The sequence below is a fragment of the Colius striatus genome, chromosome 2 (genome assembly GCF_028858725.1).
Source record: "Colius striatus isolate bColStr4 chromosome 2, bColStr4.1.hap1, whole genome shotgun sequence".
NCBI lineage: Eukaryota > Metazoa > Chordata > Aves > Coliiformes > Coliidae > Colius > Colius striatus.
In genome coordinates, this window is record NC_084760.1 from 78,841,817 (window position 1) to 78,869,046 (window position 27,230).

Sequence of the window (27,230 nt, forward strand, 5' to 3'; positions counted from 1 at the left end):
ATCAGCAGATATCACAAGGCTGCTTGGAGTCTAAATGAGACATCACAGGGAAAACACAAGGCAGCCAGGACAGGAGCACAGAGGTGTCTCAGGGAAGCATCAGGCTGGAGACAGAGAGGGGATATGATCCTCCCGGACAAGGAAATGAAATGGGCTTAGTGAGAACCTCAGTATGGCATATGGAGGTGGAGACCTCACCATGAAATGTAGGAAGAAGTTCTTCACTGTCAGAATGGTGAGCCACTGGAATAGGTTGGCCAGAGAAGCTGTGGGTGCCCCATCCCTGGCAGTGTTTAAGGCCAGATTGGATGAGGCTTTGAGCAACCTGGTCTAATGGAAGGCATCCCAGTCCATGGCAGGGGCATAGGACTAGATCATCTTTAAGGTCCCTTCCAATCCAAACTCTTCTGTGGTTCCATGAAATGCATGTGTCTCCATTGGAGAAGGGCCAGGAGGAGGCAATATCACAAAAACCTTTTGCAGAGTGTTTCTTGCTTGTGCTTGACAGAAGTGGGAACAAATCTGCCCTGCTTCCTCCTCTCTCTGCCCTCCCTTATTCAGATATAGGCCACCATAATGGCACCTGTAGCCATTTCTAAGAGCCTGGGCTACAGCAGGGCCACGGTAGAACACTTCCTCTAGAACACACCACAAAACTATGTGGTGATGCTGCAAAAAACCATTAACGCAGTAACCAAAGAAGTATAAACAAAACCAGGAGGGATTAAGTTTCCATGAGCACTCAGCTTCCTTCCTGTCATAACTTAAAGCAGAAATATGAATTTTCTTGATCCCTTTCAGTAGATGTTCACTGAGAAACAGATCCGAGATTACTTCTGTGTGCTGTGCAAAAGAAAAAAAGCCCAAACTGCCAACCTCACTGGAGGGTAAAAATCACAAATTAGTTCATTGAGTTGCAGTGCTTGGAATAGTGAAACTCAGCTAAGAGGAAAGGGGTGCTATGACAAACTGCCTTCATTATTAGAGGCTCCCCTGTGTCCTGTATTATTATTAAGCACTGACAACGTGCTTCATGCAGCCTGAGTAACAAACAAAAGCTGTCCTACCCCAGAGAGCTCACAATCAAATGGAGACATAAAACTGGAGCCTACCGTGCAGAACTAGAGGAAAGAGATGCTTGGATCTTTTTAATTATTTTGTTTTCTATCTACAGTAAACAAACTTTTCCTTGCAAAATACTTCTGCTTCCAAGCTACCACTGAATGGCAAGAACCACTAGTTTCAAGTGTCCCCATTTTTAACAGACGTTGAACGCAGGCACTTTGCTGAGCATGGATGAAAGTACCCGGCAATCCTGCTCGGTTAACGTGGGCTTTATAAACAACATACTTTTTTTCCTAACCTTCTCCAATCAGTAATATTTAGAGGTTTACCTCAGTTTCCCTCACCCTGGCCCTGGTATGATTTCTCTTCAGACTCAGAAACCTTGAAACCCACTTCTCTTTCCCTGCTGTTTATACAGTCCAAATAGCTTCATTACTGTGACAGTATGAAAGCCCCTCTGCAACACAAACAGTCAATGACTTTTTCGTGCAGTTTTTGTCTGGAGAGCTCTTCAGCTTATTCCTTCTATTTCATATGAGTGATGAGGATGGAATTCTACTTGCTTGATCTTTGGCCTATAAAATCTACAATACCTACTAATGACCGTGGGATTTTGTTCACATTAAAACCCCATTCAGAACACTGAGCACGAACAGTTCAATGGGAGGGCTTTGAAAGCCATCATAGCCAACATCAGATGTAAAAATGAATGCCAAACTGTGCACTTGGCCTGTCTCTTCCATTTGCTGGAAAAGGTGCAAAGCCAACAAGATCTGCAATTTCGCCACCTTCAGCTCTTAACTGGTGGGGAGATATTGATGCAACTGCTTCCTGAGAGGTGCCCAAGGGCATAGATTGAGGCTCCAGAAGAGCAGACCTTACCTGCCGGACTTCCAGGCGGTACTTGAGGATGGGATCCACAGCATCGGGCTCCTTCTGTGTCCACTGCAAGACGTAAGAGTAATTCTTGGACTGCTTCTGGCTCAAGGTGGGGTTGGGAGTATCATAGTAAAACTCTGGGCTGTAAGCTTTTGCTGGAGGAAAAAAAACCCAAACAAAAAGGAAGGACAAAAGTAAAAGAGTGGGATCAAGGAGAACATAGATTACAAAGACATGAGGTGAGAGTACGATAGCTCCACACACCCAGATCATCCACTTGTCTTTGACACTACGACACCTTTACGCTTGGTTTTGCAGTGACGTGCCATCGTTTTCTGTGAATCACTACCTCTTTCACAGCCTAAACTACTGAGAAGGTTAGCAGCCCTGCAACACCAGTGAGGCATGACCAACACCAGAGAAGGTGGGAACAACTTCAGGTCTCCAGCTGGAATCAGCTCTAATCTTTTCTCTCTTGCTTTGTAGTTTAGATTGAGGTAACAGCTTTAAACTGGCATTTCTCCTGTTTCATCTCTGCATTACAGAGTCTCCTGCTAACAAACCCTGAGGAAAGATCATTTGGCCAGTAGGTCATAGGAAAAGTGCTATTCATCACACGGGAATCATGGCATTAAAAAGGAGACCTTATTCCTTCTGCATGTCCCCTGCCTTGCCAACACAGTGCTCCAGCTTCTTTGTAACACAACAGTCAGCTCAGCAGCAAAGGGGGTGCTGACCTCAGCCTGGGTAAAAACAGCAGGAGCTTTTGCAGGAGTGGAGATGTCTTTTCTAAACTCACATCTCCCTTTAAAAACAGAAGGCAACAGGAGGAAGGGAAATACAGTAAAAACAACGTACCAGAGAGAAATTGGATAGTTCAGGGAAGAAGGGCTTCCCCATCATTTCCCAAGCCATTGTTGTCCTGAACCACTACGAAACAGGATTCAAAGGCTACTGCCACACAGCCCAGCAAGTGGTGGACTAATGCACAGTGCCCAGCAGCTGGTTGAGGTCTTACCTGCAACTGGTTTTGTCCTAGTTGAAATTACTTTCATTTCACCCTGTGCATGATTTTTGTCAAGTCTTGTCCTGGGGCAGGTAGGAGCTGGACACGAACCAAAACTCCCCTTTCTGGGTTAAGGTCTAATCTGGATCTGTACAGACCATAAAGATGGATGGGCAGCAAGGGCTACGGGAGAGCAGAACAGACACAAAGATCATCTCCCTAGGCAGTCTGCTGCACCTTTCCACTTGAATCACAGGCCCTGCCACTCTGTGTGGATATAATTAGGCTCGAAAGGATTCAATGTTTATTTTTTATGAACTCAGATGGATAATATTGATGTTTATTTCCAAGTCCTTTTTTTCTTATTATTTTTATTGACTTGAATTTTTGCACAAGCAAGAAGTTCAGAACCACCTCAGAGACTAATTGCTGCTTATTCAACTTGCATTGACTGTGGAAGTCAAGCTTCATAATGGATTCCAAAATAAAATCAGAACTGATGATAACCATTGTCTTGCATGATATTAATTCCTTATTAATTGACTCCAAGCTGGAAATGAAAGATTTTAAAAAGTGCCTTCTAACAGCAGCAACGTCAAGATAGTTTTGGAACTTCCTTTCTGAAAACTTTTACCACTGCTGGAAAGTCTTCTCTTTTCCTTACAGCTGATGGGAAGAGATGAAGGTTATTCACTCCACCTTGCAGGGCTTTTCTCTGCTTGTGGCTAGTGCGAGTGCAGGTAGTGACCAGTATGGGCTGCCCTGATAACTTGTTCAAGGGGAGTGGGTTGGATATCTCACTATCCTTCTGAAGGGTCTCAGAAAGCTAACATCCCATCCACAGAAGAATCAAACCCCATCCTGGGCAGATATATATACCCTGTTTCCAGTACATCTGAACACCTCAGAGCCACAGATGAGCCACTGCCTCCCTGTCAGATAGGAAGGTTTATTGTTCTTCCTCCACAGAGAAGAAACAGAATTAAAAAACAGATTATACCATTCCCACCTCTCACACAGGAAGGCTGTGGCTGATGAACATTAAAACTCCAGCAGTCCTGAGCCCAAGCACAGCAGCCTAGCTGCTGGATTATTTTTCAAGTTGCTCTACAGGCTCAGAGCATCTAATTGATTTGTAACTGCCGAAGACACAGGCAGAGATATCTGAGGCTGAAAAGCCACCATCAGATATCAATGCCTTGGAAACGGAGGAAGGGATGCAGGAAAAGAAATGCTTGCTGCTTTCCTGATGAATGTTCTCTAGGGATGAATGCTGCTTTCTGCTGATGGGATCTTATCTCTTGGGGCACAGAATGGCACATCAGGTGGCCATATGTATTGGTTCCTAATTCCAGCATGAAACTAAAATCCTGGGAGCATTCCCAAGCTTGGTAGAGACACAGTTTCCTGTGGTGGCTCATAGTGGGATATGGTTTGCCATCATTTAGTGATGTGAGAGTTGCAAGCAAATGAAGAATGGGTAGAGAGGGCTAAAGCTCTCGAGCAAAATTCACCACCAGTCAAACTGCAGAAGTCTCAAGGGTTTATAGCAAGGTCCTGGGAAGGAGCCCAAAGAGTACAAGTGGTTTGGGCTTCCCCATTTCTGAGGGCATCTCAGAGTTACAGCTTACCTGAGCTTTTCCAAGCCCTGGGAAAGATCTGCTTCAAAATCAGGCCTGTCTGGATGTTATCTATTCTTGTTTGTTCAGCCCTGAGTTGAAAAGTATTATAAATTGTCCCTGGGTTGAAAACCTAGTATTTTGGCTGAATTTACTGCTTATTAAGGCAACTCTATCAGACAGCTTTCCTAGAAACTGGTGCCCAAGTCAATTCTGGGGTCATGGGAAAAGCAGATTTAATGATCAGCTGGAGAGGCTAGGTCAGATGTGTGGTTTTAGATGCTATAACTCTGCCAGCCCTCTTTGCAGTTGCAGATGCTGGAGATGAGTCTCGTTACGGTGCCTACTGGATTCACAGAAAACTGTGAGCGGCAAATTCACTGAGTACCAGTACCCATTCTGAGCTCCTGTTTGTCCCGGCAGGCATTGTGAGACACAGACAGACAGGAAACATAGAGAAGGTACGGGAATACATAATACATTTTTGGTTTGTTTGATTTTGAAGGGGAAATTAAATTGTTTTGGGCCTGTTGCAGGGATAGAGAGACCTTTTCTCTCCTCTTCTGTCAATATTTATCTACAATACAGGTTGTCCAAGCTTGGAAGCTGACAGCAGCCTTAAGTCCTGTATCTTTCAGGCAAGTACTAAAATGTACCAGTGGATGGCACTAACTGCCCCAGCTCCATCCCAGACTTCCTGAATGATGGAGGCAGATCTCCTGGTTGGCTTTTGGAAAGACATCGCTTCTGAACACAGCTCCATACACAGAATAGAGGCTGTCACCAGTTTATGGGGAGCAAGCTTCTCACCTCCATGACCTCATCCAACAGCTCACTCCGATGCTCACTCTGTGACTTACCAGACACCTGGAAGAGGCAGGTGGAGACACCCACGTCATTGGAAATGCTGCACTCGTAGCTACCGCTGGTCTCCCGGCTGACGCTGTCCACCTTCAGCTCCGAGTAGTCCTGCTGCTCTGCCAGGGGCTGTGCCAGAAGGGTCCCGTTGAAGCGCCAGACAGACGTGGCCACCTTCATGGGGCTGCCCTTCAGCATGGTGCAGCGCAGGCTAACGCTGCGGCCCATGCCCTGCCGCACGTCCTGGAAGGCCGGCTCCACCACGGGCGGGACTGGGGACCAAACAGAGCAACACACTGCGATGCAATCAGGGAACAGACATCTTTCTGGTGTTTCCTTCTCTGGAGATTTTCAAACCCACCTGGACACGTTCCTGTGTGCCTGATTGAAGGGAACCTGCTTTAGCAGGGGGTTGGACTGGATGATTTCTAGACGTCCCTTCCAACCCCTACCATTCTGTGATCCCTCAGCACGGTCCCCAGTGGTGTCTCTAAGAAGACAGGCACCTACGATTTCCAAAGGGTATGTATTTTATAGTGGGAGCCAGGCTTCATCAAGCCAAAAGCACCAACAGTCTGACAACCTCTTGTGACTGGGCTGGGGTCACCTCCACCTCCCCTGTATTAGGTAGAGGTGGCCTTTAGCAAGTATTTATCCTCCAATGAGATGCTGCTTGGAGGACCTCTCAAGCTCTGCTCTGTCACGTGAGAAGCACAGCTCTGGCAGCAGAGTGCCACAGCTTAGATCCAATCCTTAAATCCTAATCAGAATAACCACAGTCCTAATATCCAGCACAAACCACACTTTCTGAGCAGGCAGGCATGCTCCCAAGCAGTTATACTCCTGGCCAATGTCCAACAGGGTTATCAGGGACATCATGTTCAGATGGAGGGATATGCATTAGCTGTCCCCACAAAGCACAGACATGAAGGGATGTTAAAAGGCGTTTCCCAAACCCACCAATACAACAAACCAGGGACCAGCTACAGGGACTCTGGGTCCTATTTTTATCTCTGGTAGCAATTCCCCAACCCTGGGAGAAGGGTCACACCTCCCCATCTCAGTTTCTCTGCCATTAGTGTGAGAATGGTGACGTGTGGCCACCTCATCAGCAAAGCAAGGCTACCAAGTCTTGTTCTTTAGCACTTGTAAAAATGTATGGGAACCTCACAATTTGGGTATGGTTGAGACAGAGCAAGGAGAAAGTCTGGATTGGTATTGCTTGAGTACTCCGTATTTAATGCAATGGCAGATGACCTCAGCCTCTATAGACATCTGTTGGACATGTTTCACTTGCAATAAACTCTAAATTAAAACACTACAGCACAGAAATAACCAGAAGTTCTCCCTCTAAAATAAGAAAAGCTTCCTGAACATAAACCAGCTATTAGCCCAAATGTAAAAGAAGGAGAACAGATTTACAGCAGCTCCAGTACAATTACAACTCACCTTCTCCAGGTTCAAAGCACCTGCTCTTCCATAAGCAACTTCTGTGCACAACAGATCTACAAAGCACCTGCCTCCTCTATAGGTCCACAGAGCTAACAAGCACAGCTGGGCCCCCAAACCTGCAACACACTGCATCTGCAGCCCCATACACACAGCTCTCCCAGGAACCATGGGGCACACAGCACCCCTGCAGCCCTGAAAACAGCCGTGTTCCCCTCCCAGAGCCTGACCACAGCAATACCCAGCTTCAGTTCTGTAACACTAGTGGCACCTCCATCGTCACCACAGTTGAAGGTGGTATATGCACCACTCCATAGGTCTGCGTGCACAGTGTCCCGTCTCCAAGGGACACAGATTTATCTGTGGGCCCCCAGTGGAGAAGCATCCTCTCCACCCAGCAGCCCTTGTTTGACACTGGCTGATTGTTTTCTAGGTACCTGTTCTCAACTCTTAGCCTCTGGGCCCTTTGCTGCACTTAAATGGATTAAAAGCAGCCCTTGACTGAGCTCACTCAGCACTGTTGCCGTGCTGAGTGGCATGGTCAGCTCATTACAGATGGCTTTGTTAGCAACATGTCTCTGTGGGTGCTCCAAGTGTTGACTTGCCTTTGGCTCACACGTCTCCCACCTCATGGTGAGAATAATGTGAGAAGTTGTTTGATTAGACCTAGTGCCACAAATGTGTCATCTCCATCCCTAGCTGCTATCCTATTTCTTGGGTCGCTTCTGCTCCTTAATTGAAGCTTGTGGGGTCTCACATTATAATCAGGGCCAGCTGGTGATGTAGGGAAAAAAATAAAGAGAAAAAAGGGAGAGAAAAGAGAAAGGACGGTTTAGAGAAACAGCACAGCAGCTCCTGATGTACTCCAAGTAATCTGTCTCAGGAGGAGCTTTTCTCACTGCACCAAGTGTCAGCTGTTTGTGGAGCAGGAACAGAAGAAGGGAAAAGGTCTGGAATTGGACAAAGTGGCCCCCGCAAGGACTCATGCTGCAAGGAAAGTGCTCCCCAGGTCTCACCGAGGAGGTGTCTGAGGCTGGTAAAGGGTCACAGAGGAGTGGGGCCGGGATGCTCCAGATACTTCCTTAGGTCACAAGAGGAGTAGGGCAGCCAAGGATGCAGAAGATATTTAATCTTCTGCAGATGGGAAATGGAATTTACTTGATTTGCACTGGGACTGGCTCTGGGCCTATGTTATCGCCTTGTGAAGGGAACATCTGAAAGTGCCTATACAGTAAAAACCAATTACATTTCCCCCTCTTGTCTCTGGCATTAGGAAACAGCCAGTAAGCATTACTCTGCAAGGTAGCTCTGGAGCCTGTGGGTTTCCTGGAGGGAGAGCTGGAGCAAGTCATCCCATCACTGCAAAGGATGCAGTACCATGCTGAGGGGTCACTATTCGTGAAGGCTGACAACAGATATGAAAGCAAAAGGTCAATAGCAATTATAGAGCCAGACATTATCTCTGTCCTCCAATGCCTACTGGGGAGCCCACACTTCTTCAAGTGGGTTATACATAAAAGGGAGACCCACCAGCAAGGCAGGGATTCAGTCGGCAAATCCTAGCAGAAAGCAACACAGTCTTTTCTCATCCCTGGCTTAAATGCAAAAGGAAGTCTGCTTAAAAGAGCCTGTATTCTGACTCCCCAGAAATGGAAACTTAACAGTTCCAGTACACCTGAAATGGTAACTGTCTCAGAGACTGTCAACATCTTTAGTGAGGTGCAGGAAATTATTTTCCAGGTGCCTCTAATACCCACAGGGAAACATCACCTGTTGGCTACAAGGGACCAACATCTGGCTATTCTTGCTTACTAAGACGACATGATGCCCTCTGGGGACCTTGAGTATCAAGCCCAGCTTTCACACCAGTTCCAAAGGTAGTCCTTGTCCAGAGGCTCCTCAAATACTTTTCTGTGTCTCCCCTGAACTCCACTGTATGCAGCTGAAGTGCTCTTTTTAAGGAGCAGCCACATTGGAGGCAGCAGCTTACCACGTTTCAAGAAGGAGGTAAAAAAATCTCTCTGAGTATAGAGGGCTTCAGGATTCCCTGGTAAGAAATACAGCAAATAAATACAGACAGTTAATGTTTTCTCTCAGCACACAGCTAAACTAGAAGAGCTAGCTGATAGAGGAGTGACAAGGAGTGAAGAGAGCAGCACATTACAGTTCTAGGCAACATTGAAGGAGCAAGACTCCTCCAGCAACCTTGTTAAGATACAGCTGATGTGAAACACAAGGCAGGGCAGCCTTTCTTTGCAGCAGAATTAGCTCTTTAAGAAAAAATCAAATCAGCTGAACATAGGTAACCTACTCCAGTGTGCCAGGCACCCTAAAGCAAAGCTGGGCTGTAGGAAGCTCCCTTGCTGTGAGCCAGAGCAGATGCTCTGGACTGAAAGGTTGCTAAGCTAGCATGGTGTTCATGATGATGAAAGAGAACAGCAAGGGAAACACAACAGAAAAATGACTAGTGTGAAAGGGTGTTGCTTTGTGCTCCAATAACCTCTTATTTTCATGGTTTAACTGGAAATAACCAGGACTGAAACGCTCATTGTTAGATGAGAAGTACACTGGCTGTTGAGCTGTGGCCAAGACTGTAAGTATTTGCTTTAAGGCTGTTTTTACATTAGCCTTGAGGAAAAGAGGAGCATTCTTCCTTACAAGGGACAAAGCACTCACAGGAGAGACCAGAGTCTCCTCGCACTGTTACTGGACGCAGATCAAGAAGGGGTACTCAATGATCCCTGCAATGCTGCGGGTTCCCATCAAATTCGTATGCCTCCAGAAGGTAGACACTCTTTTAACACTGATGAAGTCAGAGCATCCCAGGATAGCAGTGATATACTATGGAAAGTTTTTCACTTGTGAGGTAAATACAGAAAAAATATCTCTTAAAAAAAAAGAGATGTTGTCATGAGGCTGCTCAATCTGATACGAATGAAAGGCAAAGAAAGGCTCATATTGGAATTGACTCATGCACAGAAATCGGTGACAAACTTAAACACAACCAGCATCTGCAGACCAAGGGAACAGAGCGAACAGACCTCGCATTAAGAGTTCAAGCAAGAACTGAGAAGGTTCGAAATCCTAGACACCATAGTGCAACGGCACTATGCAGGCAACAAATGCAAAGTCTGCTTTCTCCCCATAGCTTGAGGACTGTGAACAGCACATTCTGGTCAATTCCCAAATGTTGGCTCATACTGAAAAGGCTGTGAGAGCTGAGAAGCTCACATATAACATGCTTTCTTACTCAGAGGCAGCCCTTTTCCCCCTGTAGCCATCCTGACCAGTGTCTGTAGGTGGCCAGTTGCCCTTATTGTACCACTGGTCTATGCAGCCGCATTTTTTCGAAAAGGGATTTACTTCTCACAACGTTTCCTCTGCTGCAAAAAGCACCACAGCTCAGCAACATCCAGGCAGAACAACAGAGGCACAAGCAGAAAGACAGTGTGCATGAGGTCACCCAAACTAGCAGCACCAGACAGAAAGCAGCACAGGAGTCCTGTGTTCTGACCCAAGCACTTCTCCCAGACTTCTTTTATTTAATTCTAGAAAGTGCAACACGCAATACAAGTGAGGAAAATAGCAAGCCTTCCTGGACTAGAAAGCAGCTTTATTTTCAACAGCTCTCCCTCTACTCTGCTGAATGTCTTCCTCCAAGTTTAGTGACATCCCTGTGCCCATGGGTCTGGCTTGCAGTCTTATCCCAGGTGTGAGTGCTAATTGACCACTCGCTGGATTAACATTGGAAAGGACACACAGATAACTTGGTATGAAGGACTGTACTTTGTGGTTAGCTAATTATTAGCTGTGTTTTGTTATGCAAAGTGGCTAATGATACCAGGCAGTAATTTATCTCTCTGGAAAGCAAATCAGCACAGGCTGCTAATAAGGGCCTTATGAGACCTATATGATCCCATTCAGCATCCGTTTAGATTCTTATAGGTACCACTCTGCAGTCATACTGGATGTAGTCTTCCCTAATCTCCTCTAGACAACCAAAGCAACATCAGCAAAGGGTGCCTTCCTTATCCAGTCTCTGGTCCCAAAATCCAGAGTAATAAAGATGTTGAAGGCAGCAAAAATACTGCACCTCTGCTTTCTCAGCAGGTAGCAAACTCCATGATTTAACCTCTAGAAGAGATCAGAGCTCTCCACCCAAGCAAGTGAGGAAGCCCTTTTATTGTCACAAGGCTGGGAAATCACAGCTGAGCGATTCTATCCCCTGCACCCACACCCCAGGAATGCACATTAGGCACTAGCAGTTTTCCATGTGGAGGCAAATATCCAACTAATATTTACAAGCCCAGTCTCATCTACTTGTTTCTGAGAGACTATACAATTGACTAGTTAGACAAGGGGAGTTGGAGGAAGGCTTACTTCAGTTAAAAGCCAAAATCTGTTTCTTTCATCTTCTATGCCTTTTGCCTTTTCACTTCAGTCTCCCTGTGTATAAAGAGATAAAACGTGTATTTTTTACAAAATGCTTGAAAGCCAAGTTGCAAGTATTGTTATTTCAAACAAAACAAATTTGTTTGAGTACATTTTCTGCTAGACAAGTGAGTGCAGGGACCAGAGAACCAGGGCTCTGAGCAGAGAAGGCTTAGTTCTGTCTCTGCTTAGTTCTGCTGCTTTTAAAAGCTGACTGCTTTTAAAAGAAGAGCAAATGAAATATATTCATTACCAGCTTTTCTGCTCTCCTCTTCTCTGAACTTTCTGCGCCAATTAGCTCAACCAGTCTTCACCGTGTTTTAATAAAGAGGGATTTACCAAAGGATTTCCTCTTCTGCATGACGAACTGTGCTGATTAATACGTGAGACCCCTAACTTGCTTTACAGAGTCCTTTGAAGAAAGTCCATCTTGGGTGGGAATTTCCAGACCTTCTGCCTCACAGATATGCCTCCTCAAAAGAGACATGTCCCAGTTCCATGCTGGAACTCCACTCAGACTCACTGCCCAATTAATTCACGCTAACAAGACACTACAAAGACACTTATTCTCCTGCAATGTAACACTACTTCATTCTCATGCCTCATCTTCAAATACTTGGTTTCAAAACAGTACACTCCCCTCATTGAAAATGATAAGTGGGAAAAGATGATGTATTTACAGCTAACACATACACATTTGTATGTGAAATATATGCTGGTAATCCTTCTCCCACTCATACACCACTCAATTAGCAAAGTTATCCACGAGAGAAATCAAGAGGGCAAAAGAGTGGGTACTTCAGAGCTAGTACCTTCAATGACTGCCAGACCAATGGCATAACCAAACTCTAGATTTTTTTTTTTATTATTATTTTTTGGCCATAGGCTACCATGAAAATATTGTCTGTAATTCACTGCCACTTTTGCTAGTCATAGCACGGTGAAGCAGGATGACAGCTAGGGTGGATCTGTCATTCTCCTGCCTACCCATTTCCTCACACGAGGGGAGCCCTCCTATTTGTAGCATTGTCAGACCAGCAACTCTCCATTCAGGTTCTGTCTTTGTCTTCTAGAAGATAATAAGATGTCAGCTCATACCCATGCATCTGTTATTATATGCTTCTATTTAACAAATTGGACTGGCAGTGACACGTGGGTCCCCGTAGCATATAAATAGTTTAGATCCAAGCATTAACTAACAGTCAGGCAATGATACTCTTTCCCCAAAAGCATCCCATATGCATTAACTTTTGGCAGAGAACCAGTTATCTTACTACTCAATAATTCATAGGTGAGCTACTCAGCTGGGTAGTTCTGGGAATAAAGCAACCCATTGCAAGCGCAAACTAAAGAAAAGGGGAAAAAAAATCAACCCACAAAAAAAGAGAACCAAACGAGATTCTTCTTCCAAAACAGAGAATACATATCCTTGCTCTTACTTCAGAGTTTATCACTAGTCTTCTCATCTAACCCGATTCCCTTACTGCAGTTTAAGTCTACTACAAGTCCTCCCCATAAGTGTTTTTATGTCCCAGTAATCAACTCTGTCCTTTCCCCAGTAGCCTTCCACCTCAATAAATAGTAGAAGGAGAGAATTCTTAGTGCTCTTCCCATCTCCCAAAGTCTGTGACAAGGTGATACTGACGTTTTATATGTGCGTGCGTACATGTGTACATATATATATATATATCTCTTCACAATTCCGCTTTCTCTTCTTCCTCTGCTCTTCAGCTGGCAGAAGCACAGCTTTAGTTCCTATATAGATTTTGTTTTCTCTAGGCAGAAACACCGTCCTAGAGTTTTAAAAGCCAGAGAAATCACTTGCAAAAAGATTAGGAAAGGAGGAAATGAAAGAGAAACCTGAATCTACATCTCTGAGAGACAAGCAGGGCATATGGGTCTAGAATGGGGCAGAGATCAACAGGCACCATTTGTAACCCTGTGAGCAGAGAGAGAACTGCTTGGCCCATCACAGCAGAATGCATTCCTGTTGCTTCTATTTTCAATATAAAGAAGGGAAAATAGAGGGAAAGCAGACAGTCTGTGACATTCATCATCACAGGGACAGGCCCTCCACATTCTGAGAAGGATCTGAACAACTGAGAAAGGACTGATTAGCCCCCACCCCCCAGCTCTCAGAACAAACCCAAAGCTAGCTGCAACAGGATTTCAAGGCCTGAATTTATCCCACCTAACTTCAGGCTTTTCATTGAGGTGCCCAAGTTAGGAATGCCACCTCCCTCCAAAGTCATTGAGTGAGAAAGATATCTCCAGAGGATGATTTGGATGGTAGCAATCTCTAGCTGGCATTGCCTCCCTCCATTCTGTGCCTTCACAGTGAGCCTCTTATCTCTTCTAGGCAGGATGAATGCAGATCAAAGTAAACACTTGTGCGACACCTGCGACAGAAGTGGCCAATGCCACCCCTCTGTTTGAACCTCTCTGTGAACTCTCAGTGCCTTGTTTAATGAGTTCATCAGGATGTTGAGTCATAACATGCATCTGAAACTTGAGCAGCATGGGACAAGAGGGGGACAAGTCCCCAAGAAGGAGACTCTCTTGGACAGGAGACACCTCCTGTGTTTAAACTGCTGTGTGCCACAACAGAGCTACCATGGGAAGGAAAGCAGACTGCATGCTCCCCACAGCAAATATAGTGATAAATCATTGGACACTAGACAGCATCCAATTAGTGCCACTACTAGTGCTCATGTCCAGAGGACGCAGCTGCTGCCTACAAGGAATCAGCTGAGTTTCCACAGTCTCTTGTGGAGGATCTTACCCACAAACAAAGGAATTACCATACAGAGGTGACTGCTGACTCCAAGCAGCAATCCAATAACAAGATACTCCATCACCAGCTGCCTCAACAATTCAATTGTCTCCATATTTTTAGAGCCTTTTAATTGAAGAACTGAAAGTTGAGAGCAGGGAGGCTGCTGGAGAACATGCCTCTGAGAACTGAAATCCTGTCAAAAAAGAGAAGAGTCCCTGCTTTAGAAATACAGTGATTGTTAGGGCCATAGGTGGTCAGAGCCTTCCGCTCACAGTTAGGCTACAGCATTACCTCACCTTCTGTTTTCAGTTTGAAAGCTGCTTCCCAAACACACAGGCAAAGCAAGAAGCAGCATATCCAAAAGCAGAAATGTTGATTTACATAATCAGACCTGTTTTAATGATGAGGTGGTGGGGTCAGATCTGGAAAGGGGAGAGATTCAAACCAGAAAGAGACTGGTAGGAGAGGGAGAGCTATCCAAGGCAATTAAGATAAATATTAACTATCACTGCTTAATATATTGACCTTGAATTTTTCATCTGTACTAGTAAGAAAATAAGACTCATGGGGCAAAACTCAACCAGGGAGAGTTAATATGGTGTTCCTCCACTTATCTACTGAGTGGAATGAGGACAAGCTTCCCCATGCAAACCAGACTCCCTCTAAACACCTAATAGGGAATCTGGATCAAGGAGGAAGAACTCAGCAAAAAGCAACACGCAATTCTCCACTCCTTCTCTATCCACTGCCTCGGAGTTCTGCTGCCAATTGTTTAATATCCTGCTTCGCTAACTGTCATCATTACCTCATTTTTTCATCCTTCACCCTTGATTGATCTTGATTCATCTGAGGAAGATGACGACAATGAAAACGTAACTGTTCAGAAAGAGGATGAAAGGATGCTCAAACAAAAAGATTTATGGCAAACGTTCAGTCTCATAGATGAAGCAGCTGAGGTCAACAGATACCAAAGCAATTTTTCCCATAAGAATTAATGTAACAAGGGGGGTGGTGCATACGGGAACTTAAGAAATGCATGCAATTTAAAAACACAGGATCAGTATATATAGTACAGAGAAAAGAGAGGCAAGAACATTTTTTACTGTAAGTGTTTTTGCTGTCACTCTCCGGATGGTTACCTCTTCATCATTGTCATCATCATCTTCAGATGAATCAAGGTAGATCAAATCAATCACAGGCAAAGGATGGAAAATGAGGAAAGGTTCAGGCGGTCCATCAGATGAAATAGCTGAGGTCTTTCAAAACAGTGATCTGCTCCAAAACACCAGCTGCCAAATAGCCACCATCTCTGAAAGTCCTGGCTTCCTCCTCCATCTTTCACACCATTACCTGCATGCATTTAAAATGTGTGAAATTCATAATTGCCTATGTCCAAGTCTCTCTCTATTAATTAACTGTTCAAAAAAACCACTTTATCTACCATATCAGTAACTGTCACAGCTTTTCATGAATATATCTTCAGTGGAATGCTGGTTACAGACAATCATCTCCCTATACCCTCTTCCCAAAACTGCCAACCAGCTATGGAGACAGCAGAGGATATGGCAGTCCTGTTTCTTTGGGCCTGGATGATGCTACCTGTCTCAGAGAAGGACATGGACTCAAATTATGGACTCACTCCCCTGTTGAAAACTTTATGTCTTCTCTCTACATTGCCATGGTGTTTCCAGCCAAGTAGCATCACACCAGCTGAGGCAGATGCAGCCCTGCAGCTCTAGCCCCTCTCTGTGTTAGGAAGAGCACTGTCACTTTCAACGGCACAGATGTTGTGGGCTTCTAGAAATCACTCTCCAGGGCTTGGGGGTCTCCTCTGCTGCAGAGGGCACAGGAAGGAGACCACTGACAGAACTGGCAATCATTCAAGGACAGCAGCCTGCTCCTTCAACCTCCCCATCTGGCTATCAGCTCTGTCCCATCTCTTCTGGACTTGGACCAGGAGAAGGAAATATATTAACAGTACTGCTCACTAGATAAATCTGCTCTGACATTCGATTTTCCAGGCTGCCTCTGTGGCTGACCTCAAACCGGGCCAGCACTACAAGAACCATTTGGAGGAGCAGCATCCCTGTAATGTGGGCACATGATGCCTATTTCACACAGACGCTTTTTCATATTGACTGAGGAGGACTTAGGCTGCAGCAACGATGACATGCAGGACAAGTGGAAAGTACACACTCCACTTCTTCTACTGAGGTCCGGTTTTTGATCCAACAAAAAAAATGCCTGAAGCTGGTTCCGTAAACTTTCTGTTGTTCACATTCCTGGGTCATCTGGGACACAAAAAGTAAGGCTGTTACCTTCCTCATTCTTACCTGTCATGTTTTTTGCTTGGTAACAGAGGGAGGGGCCTGCAGTCGTGTCCCAGTAAGCAGTTCTTGAAACGTCTCCCAGCTCTGAGGTGGACCCACCTCCAGCCCAGCTGGGCCAATCTGGGGACTCTGCCATTGCTATTTAACAAGGGAAATCTAAGCTGGAAGAGGAGGTGGAGAAGTGGTACAAGATAGAGACGACCATGCAGACCCCACAGTCAGAGAAGGAGGAAGGAAGGAGGAGCGCTGGACTGGAGACCCCTCTGCAAGCCATGGTGAGAACATAGGCTGTACCTCTGCAAACCCATGCAGGGCCATGGCAGGACTGAGAGCCACCAGCAGCTCTGTGTGAGTTTGCCCGGATGGGCGAGGGACTGTGTGAGGAGACGGCCATGGCACAGGCCATGCTGGGGAGGCTGTGTGCCGCAGAACAGACCCACATGAGTGGCAGAGAGGAGCTGCAGCCTTTGGGATGAATGGACATTGGAACTGCCTGTACAGAGCTGCCGGGTGTGTGAGGTAGCCTGTGGAGATGCAGGGAGGACCAGTGAGGAGTCCATCTGCCTTGAGGAGAGACAAGTGGCAGGAGCCATTGGGAATAGACTGACTGAAACCTCCATTCCCTGTCCCCCTGAGCCATTCGGGGGGGAGGAGATAAAGACACCAGGATTAGGGCTCTGGGCCTGGGAAGAAGGAAGAGGTGGGGGCAAGGTGGTCTCAAAGGGCTGGTTGTGCTCTTCATCATTGTACCACTCTGTGTTGTTTCCTGTTTGTTATGGTTTTTTATGTCCTTGGTTGGTGGTGGAATAAATGAATTTCTGTTTTCTTCAAGTTGAGTAGTCTTGTCTGTTTTGCCTGGGACTATATGTGACAATTGAGTCCTCCCTGTCCTTAGGACCTTCCAAAGTCCCTTGGTACTTACGGCTGATCGTGGTCCTTTATTCCCACATGGGCCTAAACCACAACATTACCCGTTGTATAAAGATCTGAAAGTGGATCCTGGACTGAGTGAATTATCAGCAATTATCAGCCAGGGGGGTTGTGTCACATACTGTAACGTAGTATCCTGCTCCTTACAGCCTCTCAGTGACATACAATACGACTTCCTGAAATCAGACATTGTAAGTGAAAAGGACATTTGAAACAGGTTTCCGCAATGTTTGATGAGCCATCCCACTGTGGTGGTCAAAATGCTGTGTACAGCTCTGGAAAGAACATGACTGGACTTAAATCTGGGAATATCTGTGGCTAAATCTCCAATGAAAACCAGAGATGATGGAAAGATAGGCTTCTCTGTGTCCTGTTTATAAGACTCTAGGCTGGATCTGTGTACCTTGATCTGAATTTATCAGCACAAAAACGACAGAATAACAGACTAACAACAGATCATAAAGACCTTAAAAATACCACAGAAAGTAGGAAAAGAAAGGAGAAAACTTCATCTAGCCAGGCCTTAGAAGAGAAGTTTGTGCTAGAAACTTGTGAACAGAGATGAAGTTATTCTATACGCTCTGTGCATGCATTGCCTACAAGAGTACAAATACAAACAAGCTGGGTCAATATAAGCATAGGAGACCTCAGAACAGCAATAAACCATTTTATTCCTCACTGATTCCAGGAAAAAGCTCATGGAAGAAGAATGTGGGATGCAATTTTACAAGTTAAAAAATGAATGATGATTAATATAGTTTTATAGGTTCTTGGCAGACAAACTGTGTAGTGTTTGAGAAAGCAACAAGAAAAGTAACTATCTTGTCATAACATCCTTAGGCATTGGAAAGATCCTGGCTTGCTTCCACACGACAGACTAATTGAAGATGTACTACTATTCAAATGCAGCCCACATTAAGCAGATTAAAAACACATTAACTGTAAGAGTTCAAAAAGAAATTTTAAATGGGTACATGTACCATGGAGACCTGTCTAGTCAGAGGGACGACCTTCTCCGGGAAGATCTCTTTAGTGAGACCCCATATTAAAGATCCCTTTTAAACTGATGTTATTCCACATCTTCATCGAGGTCAGAAATCCAGTCAGCAGGTTGGCATAGCTGAAGCATATGAATTACAAAGCCAACATCATATGTTAACCAACTTTGGCATCTGAATGTCCTTACATCCATTTGCAGCTTGGGTGACTGGGTGCAGACTTTGGCACAGCTCTGGGATGTGACTTGTGCTTTGCTTCCTTCCCTCTTGCACAAAGGCAGCATTCTTAAGTGCCTGTGTCAGGATAAGACACCAACATCATCAGAGGACACGAAATATGCAGCAGTAACTAACATACAAGAGCAATACCTCACACAGAACAACTTGCTTTGCTTGACGGAAGGGGTTTCTGGTAACTGCATTCAATTTATCTTGGATAATGTAAAGGTCTGGAAAGAAAACTGTTGAGGAAAGAATGTGTCACTCTTGTTAGGAAAGAGACAATGACTGCAAGAGGAATCTGGGTGAACATCAGATTTCAGCTCAACTCCTAGCCCAAAGATGTCCAAATCCTTGGATGATTAAGCTGAAGCTTACTAAATATATTATGAGATGGGCATCACTTCTGCACCTGCATCTGTGAGATCAATTTTGAAAATCTGTTTAATATGAGTGATCATGCTGCTAGAATGATGCTGAGTAAAAAAAAAAAAACTGAGCAGAGGGCTATAAAAATGAATCAAGGTCTGGAAAACATGTCTTGTGGTGAATGGCTAAAGAGACTCTTTCTGGATGGCATTCTGAAAAAAGGCTAAGAGATTACTTGTTCTGGTGTCTGAAACTACACGAGGAGGAGACTGTTGATAACAAATAGCTCTTTATGTGAGAAGACAAAGGCATAAATAGATCTTATAGTTGGAAACTGAAATGAGACAGGCTTAGATTAAGTCATGACAACTGAACCATGAGAGTGAAAAAATGGTGTAACAACTTACTGAGGCACACACTGAATTCTATGTCACTTCAGTCTGTGAGTACATGCTGCACTGAAAATGCACAAATAATTCAAGTTTAGATCCACAAAGGTAAACTCACATTGTTCCCCAGCTCCAGTAGTGAGATAGACTATTCTTTGTATATAACTAACTCTCCTGTCTAGACAAAGAGCACAAAATGGTTAGAAAGAGATTTGAAGGGCTTTTGGTTTCTCATAATGATCAGGAAGCTGGAGTCCCAGCATTTTGGGGAGGTAGATTGGAGCACACAAGCTTTTCCAAATGTTCATTTTTTTTTTTAAAAAAAAGGCATAACAAAACCCACCACAAAACCCAATCATCTTTTCTCCTTCTCTTTCAAACCTGTGGGTAGTTTCATTTGCATCTTTTCATTTATACATGTGAGTTGGTTCCTAGAAAGCGAATCGTAATGAAAACTTGCCCATTTCCATGCATAAACTTAGACTTTCACAAGGCCTCATTTACAAGCAGCCCAAAGGGAAGAGAAAAATCCCCAGATCACAAAACCCCATGTTGAATGTTGCTCTGTTTTCCTTTGACCCAGACAACTGTCACCACCTTCTCATTCCTTTAGACCCATTATGGTTTTTCCAGCCATAATTGATGTTCCTCCATCTTAGATGGAGGGCTGCTCCCTTTCCCTCAAGCCCCAATTCCCCATTTTACAGCATATCAGGATGTTGGCCAAAGGGTTTGTATTATGCATAAGCTATATCCTGCTCAGAAGGTCCCAGCAGACCCAGCACTATTAAGCCCATCCATATCGCATTAAGTTGTTATTAGCTACTGTATTCTAGCTTATGATTAGGACAGTAAAATATCTCTTTGCAATCAGCACTTGGTAAGGAAAATCCCTGTACAGTGCAAATGTCACTATTATTTATTGTTCTCTTGACCACAATCATAGTCACTGTCAGGAACCCATTAGTTTTGGCACTCCAACAAATTCTTCCCATCAAATGCTTGGCTTAGTTGGGTCCAGAGCTGTAGCATATTTGAGATGAATGAGATTTACAGCATTCATTTCATCAGATGTGTGAGCACATCACAACGAATTAAAAGCCTACAAAGAGTTGGCTGGAATGGCCTCTAGTCACCATTCTTTCTTTAGCTAGCACAGATTTATCCCAAATGCTTCTTTGCCACAGAAATTGAGTAATTTTCAGTCCCTTCAGCATCCTATTTAGCCCTTGCAGTCTGGAAAACAAACAGTCTTAGAAGTTGGCTTCCTCTCAGTCAACAGCAATGAAAAATTTCCATGGTTTCCTGCAATCACACACAACCCTAGAAACAAGAACTCCAAAATCATCCAAAATGCAACACGTCTGTGTGCAACTAGGAAATGCAAGCATGTCTGTCAATTCCTGGGACCAGTAGTGGTTTTGCACATTTATCACTGAGTTCACCAAACAAAACTGTCTGTTTTAGCTCAGGTCCTGGAGGCCAATTAAATTAGAATCGGAAGCAAAAGTTGAGATAGGGCCGGAGTATCTGCACACACGTACTTATTTGTGTTTGCAATAGAGAGGCAAAGAGGAATTGAAATCAGGAACAATATAAAGTGAAATATGTTCACTTTATGAGGAAAAGATATGAGACCTGGAACTGTTCAACCTGGAGAAGACTAAGGGAGGATCTCATTAAGACAAGTATTTAAAAGGTATATGTCGAGAGGATGGGGAGGCACTTTGTTCTGTTGTCTCCAGTGACAGGACAAGGCGTAATGGACGTAAGCTGGAACATAAAATGTTCCACTTAAACTTCAGGAAAAACTTCTTTACTGTAAGGGTGAGAAAGCCCTGGCACAGGCTGCCTGGGGAGGCTGTGGAGTCTCCTTCTCTGGAGGTTTTTAAAACCTATCTGGACACATTCCTGTGTGACTTGATCGAGGTGAATCTGCTTGAGCATGGGGGTTGGACTGGATGATCTCTAGAGGTCCCTTCCAATCTCTACCATTCTATGATTCTATGAAATAGGCTGAGAAAGATCCACATTGTAAATGTGATCTCTGCTCATTGAGAAAACAATCTTTTCTGGCTTCAAAGAAAAAACAGTTTATTTCTCAAAGACTTTCCCAAATAGAAAAACACAAATTAGTAACTGAACAGTTTTTTCCTTACAGAAAGCTACAAAAGATCCCTTTATCATTCTAAAAATAGACCCCTCACCCTCCTGGTACAATGTTCCAGCACAGAACCAGCAGCAAGAAGACCTGCTGGGATATAGAGAAGCCTGAGCACCCCTTAAATTCAACTTGCATTCAAACTGTTTCCCTATAGGAGTGAATGTAATTGGTGCTTTTCAGGATGGTCGCAGCATGCCCCTTGCCCAGATGCTCAGTTTCCTACTAGGACTTTTGTTGGTATCAGAAGTGACTTAAGGTCTTCCCTACATAATCCTCCTCCTCAAAAACAGCACTGCTATTCTGTGCATTGCCTCCATGTGCCTGCCACGATCCTCCAGTGGAGCAGGAGCAAAATAACTCTGTTCTAGTGCCAGCACGCGAAGAGTAGGTGAGAAATAACATGGCAGCCTGCTCCTGCACCCTCATAGGTGCTACTTGACGTGGTTTATGGCCCAAAAATCATGGGAGAAAATCAAAGGCACAGTCACAATACTATGTCACAACATAGCTCTGTCTGAGAAAGAGGTTGGGGGAAATGAGCCTCTGCTCGCCTGGCACAGATCCTGTGTCAGGTCTGTTGTCCCATGCTTCCCTGCAGGTTTGGACAGATAATTTCACTGCTCTGTGTGTCAGGCTCTTGTGCAGGGGCTATGAGTTATCATGAGAAAACCAGTTACAATTTCTGCCTGCTTAGTGTCTTCCTGGTTCCCCTAGTGAGCTCTGGTCCATGGCATCTCTCTCCCCACAGCTGGGCACTCAACGTGCTCATGTACTGGTCATCAAGAGACAGAATGTAATAGGGACAGGGCATTCCCTCCCTTCTCGTCCTATGACTCCAGCCTTAAAATATGAGAACTGACAGCAGTTTTCTAAGTCCTTTCCCCTCTTCCACTTCCCTTGTCCCATGTCTCCTGATGCTAGTGTCACCACATATAGCCCATGCAAATCCAGTTTGCTCAGGTGTCAACAGCAGCATTCTCTTTTGCAAGAACATATGCACAAACCTTCCCATCCTCTTAGCTCTCCTATCCCTAGTCTTTTTCACTGGCTTTTCTGTTTCCAATATACACACTACATCCAATCCATACAAGCAGGTACTATCTTCTCCCCTCCTTAATGCATTTCCCATAAAGTCTGATCCCAGTTCTGTCCATCACCTCTGGCAGAGAATATCCCACCACCTACAGCTCCAGGATCCGTGGCCCTTTTTCTGTCTTGGCCCAGTTCCCACATCCCCTGGACATGCACTGGTGCTGCACAGACTAAGAGACAAAGTTTGGCAAGAAGAGAAACAGTGGGAAAGCATATGACAGTACTTCATCAGCAGTGTGCTCCCGTGGCTTAAAGAAAAGGACACACTCCGGCAAGACCTGAACATGCACAGCCTTTCAGAATGCCCAGCACAAAGCATTTGAGAGGATTCTGGAGTTGTTTTTAATCCCAAAAAGTTGATGTACAGGTAAGTCCTACAGGGAAAATCACTGCCATGGCAGGAAAACATTAAAAGGAGTGTCTGAATTAGAGTAGTACAAGGTTTGGTGTTCAGACCTGAAAGGGCCATGGAGGTGAGCAACTGCCCACAGAGAGATGACCAAGAGTGTCTGCCATCCACTGTGTCTATGCAGCTCATCTCTCCTTCCCTAACAAACTGTATAGCTTGGATGTATCTCTCTCTCGATAAAATTAAGTTGCTCTTCCTAGAGATTCTGGTGAAAAACGAGGATAATGGCCACTTATGGAAAGTGTATTTGTTTTTCCCAACAATATCTGAGAAATAGATTAGCTGATTTAAACCAGTTCTCTTCTGAACAAACAAATTCATCTCTCTAAGGTAAGCAGCGCTCACACAAGGTTTTACTCAGCTGTTCATTACAACCACAGAGGTGTTTAGCGATGAGCAATGAGCTGCACAAAGGCTGAATGGCACCACAGGCAGGCTGCAATCTCAGGTAGCAGACCCAAGTCTCTTCTTTAAAGAGGGCTCCCACTTTCCTGATGCACATATCTAGGTATCATTCTGTCTTCTTTCATGCTCGTTTACCCAGAGCACAGTGAGTAAGCCTCCTGACACTTTGCATCTGATGTGTAGTGCCATAGACTGAACATGCCAGCTTTGCAAAATCCGATCCCCAGACTCCACTGCTCCAGTGGATTCTCCTTGCCATCTGGGCCTTTTGCTTCATGTCTCAGTCTCCTACATCTCCCAGCCACCACGGGGTGCAGACATGCTCTGTCAGACCAATTTAAATCAAAGAGGTAAATCAGAAAAGCTCTCGGGAAGCAAAGGAGACTTCTCAAGAAAATCTTGGTGAGTAGCGGCATGAGGCAACCTTCCCCACAAACGAGCAAGCAGAGACCAGAGTCCTGCAAAGCAAGGCATAACTGCTATACAGTGAAGAGAAAAATTCAGGCCAGAAAAAAATCATACAACTGCTTTACCCTGTGAAAGATATTTCTCTCCAAAGTTGCATATACCAAATGGTACCAAAAAAAACCCCAAAAAACAACCCTGGGAGTCCTGGGGCTTTGCTCCACAAACATAAAGGTGGTCACCAAGAAGAAGGTTTTAGCTAAGCACCTTTAGACTTTCAGACTACCTACCCCCCAATGCCAGGAGGCTGGCAGGAGGGTAGGGCCAACAAACAGGAGCCATCGTCTTTTCTGCTACATTTGGTACAACCCCATCTTAAGACCCAAACCAAGTGCTGTCACAGCCCCTGTCTGCCAGGCCTAAGGACCAATAGGTGGTAATTGTTAAAACAAATCTGAGGCCAGCTAAGCCTCTGTGGTTGTTACTGTGCTCTGAACCATAGCCATTTGGGTTTACAACCATGACGGAGTAAAACTGATTCCTCCTTCAGCCCATCCTTAGAATGCCAACTCTAATTAGCTGTTAGCAGTCTGAGCACTGGGAAGAAGAGTGAGCAATCCTAACACTGTATTGCCGAGGACAGGGCTACGTGCACAAACACAATCTCTAAGCAACTTAATCCCAGACACAATACTGCAAGCAGAAAGTGTGTTGACAATCAGGAACAAAACTCTCTGTTCTTAACAGGGGGAGCAGGGAGGTTCTGTGTATTGACAGAAACACAGAAATAACACGTATACCTTCAGCTTAGTCACACAAACCTCTGTACAACAAATTAGGGGATAAACAGGGAGGATTTCATCAAAGTGGAACCTGATGACCAGGTCAGGCCTTGTGCAGACTGGTGGTTCAAGGTCATGTCCATGACTACAAATGATTTTCTTCTTTTTGCTAGTGAAGGTCTCCAGGTTTGCAAATGCTGAACTTGCACAAGGCACAGTTTTCCCATGGCTTTGAACGCAGACACAACTTCCCCAGAACATTAGTTCATTCTTAAGCCTCCGATGGTCTAAAATGAATGAGAACATCCCAGATTTCTGCTTGATAGGAGAGCCTGAGGTTTCTCTCTCTTGAAAGCAAGACAAGTACCATATAGAACAGCAATATTGAACCATGAACAGGACAGGAAAGCCCTAGACACTGCAAGGGTAAAAAAATCACCTTCTGCCCCCAAATTACTTCCCAAACTGTGCTCCTCAGCTTGGTGGGGGGCCGGGGGCGGGCTTTAGGATGGATTTCACTGATGAAAATAATAAACCAAATTAAAACAGCCACTATTAATAAATATATTCAGAATTGAAATTAGCCAAGTCTAAAATTCTTAGCAGATGGCTCCATACTCCATCTCACATGGCCAGGCAGCAAGACAGATAGGCCAGCTCAGTCACAGATACAGGTCAGCTCTGGCCACATACAGCCTCCTTTCTCTTAGACTTCCTTCATATAAGGAGGGAGGAGCTGCAGGGAGATCTCAGGACCCAAAAGCCCAATCCTAGTCACTCTAGAGAAATGTCTCCATGCCAAGAGTATCTCCCGAGAGCTCTTTTAACCAAGCAGTTAATATTCAAGCTTATGTTTCAGAGGGGGCAGGGCGCCAGCAAAGAGCACTGACATTGAGCTATGGCTTCAACAGTTGATCGAAACAGTTTAATGCATTTCCATTTCCAGTTGCGTGGATCCAGCAATGCTTCTTACTTATTTACAGTATCACCCCCTCCTCTCCTCCCTGCTCTGCTATTTGCTACATAGATAACAGAGGAAATTGATGTCGACTATTGCTTGCCTGATGTACAGCATTGCCGATGGGTTCAGCAGGATTTTAAAGAGGAATGAGTCAACAGCGTGTGACCAGGAATAACATTTGCCAGTGTGTGAGCCTGAATAGGAAAACATGTCTGAGCCCACCTGAACATTAGGTTAAGTGACAAGGGCAACAGATGCTCTAGCAGGATGTATTCTGGCTGCCTTCCAGGTCATGGGAGAGCCAGACCTACTGGCCACCAGCCCTGTGGCAATGCCTATGTCCAGGACTATGCAATGGCTCCTGAAGTCCTGTTAACCATGGTCACTGTCCCTCCAAAGGGCATGTCAGTTTCCTTTCCTGATGACACCTGATAGTCACCATGCTTTGAAGATAAAGCACAATAATCCACGTGCTGCTTAATATGGCAAAACTCTACCTAAGGGCAATAAAGATAATCCTTTGGAGATCAATCCCAGATGCTTGTGGACAATTCTTTTGGATCCACAAGGGGCCAAATTCACAGGCCATGTTATTCCAGGGAAGGTGACATGCAGGTTAATTCCTTCTCTAGTCTTTCTTCCTGCCAAAATCTCACCTGCTGTGCAACCCAAAGGTGAGAAACGAGATTATCTTTCAGACTTGACTATCCAAAACAAGGTTAACCATATGTAAATGTCTCCTCTTCCCTCTTCCCTTCTTTCTCTGGGCATTTAGAGACACCAAGACTTCTGTCAAAGACAAAAATGATGCCAGCAAAAGTCTGCTTGTCCAATCATCAGAGTTCAGTGAACTAATTAGCATCTCTCAACACAGGAGACAAGTGTTCTGCTACCAGGCTTTCATGGTTATCCAAAGAGGGAGAACTCATTCAGGTGATTGAGCAAGTGCCTGAGACAGCAAGTAGAGCGCCCTGAGGGAGAATTAACTTATCTGTGGAAAACCCCAGAGCAGATGTATCAAGGGTCAGGTGTGATGAGGTGGTCAGGGTTGAGCTGGACTTTGAGCTGTCCAGTAGTTTCTGACATGCTATTCAGGACTGACAAAGTATCAAAGCTAACACAGTATCAGTGAAGGAGGATGATGTACTAGGATTGCAATTTATACCACATTGTTATACGAGGCTTTAACAGAGCAAATGTAATATTCACCATGATGGCACAATCATCTCAAATGACAGTTCTGGCAGCAGCTAGAGTTTAGAGTCACTGCTAATCTTTGTAATTCATGGAAATACTATTTTGTCCAGGCTTTTAGGATACATGGCTGATTTTTTTTAAAATTTATTTATTAGATACTTGCTAAATTTGTATCTAGGTATCATCCTTTTCACTGATCCACATTTTCCTTCTTTTCTTCCTTTCATACATATTGGCTCGAACGACAGTTTGTATTCCAAAACCCAGAGTGCTTCACATTTTCTAGCCAGTATGTGTTTTACAGCCTTGTGCTATCTCACCTACACAGAGTGACACTGCCCTCATTTTAAACCCACCTCTGCAGAGGATTCATTTCTCCACTGAGATTTTCTTGAGTGACTATCTAGTCCTGAAAGAAGCCTTGACAACAGCAACAGCACTACCATTGATATTATTAACAACAACAGTCTGCCTTTCCATTACTATTTTTATTTCCA

At 44.7% G+C, this 27,230-nt stretch overlaps 1 protein-coding gene across 1 annotated transcript in view; it reads right to left on the reverse strand.

The window, feature by feature from the left end:
- Positions 1-27,230, reverse strand: part of MDGA1 (MAM domain containing glycosylphosphatidylinositol anchor 1) — a 147,827-nt gene that overhangs the window by 46,783 nt on the left and 73,814 nt on the right. The window contains exons 9-10 of the mRNA XM_061990184.1: positions 5,430-5,699; positions 1,948-2,099 (exon numbers count right to left, since the gene is read on the reverse strand). Coding sequence (XP_061846168.1) covers positions 1,948-2,099; positions 5,430-5,699 — 422 coding nt within the window. The remainder of the gene's footprint in view (positions 1-1,947; positions 2,100-5,429; positions 5,700-27,230) is intronic.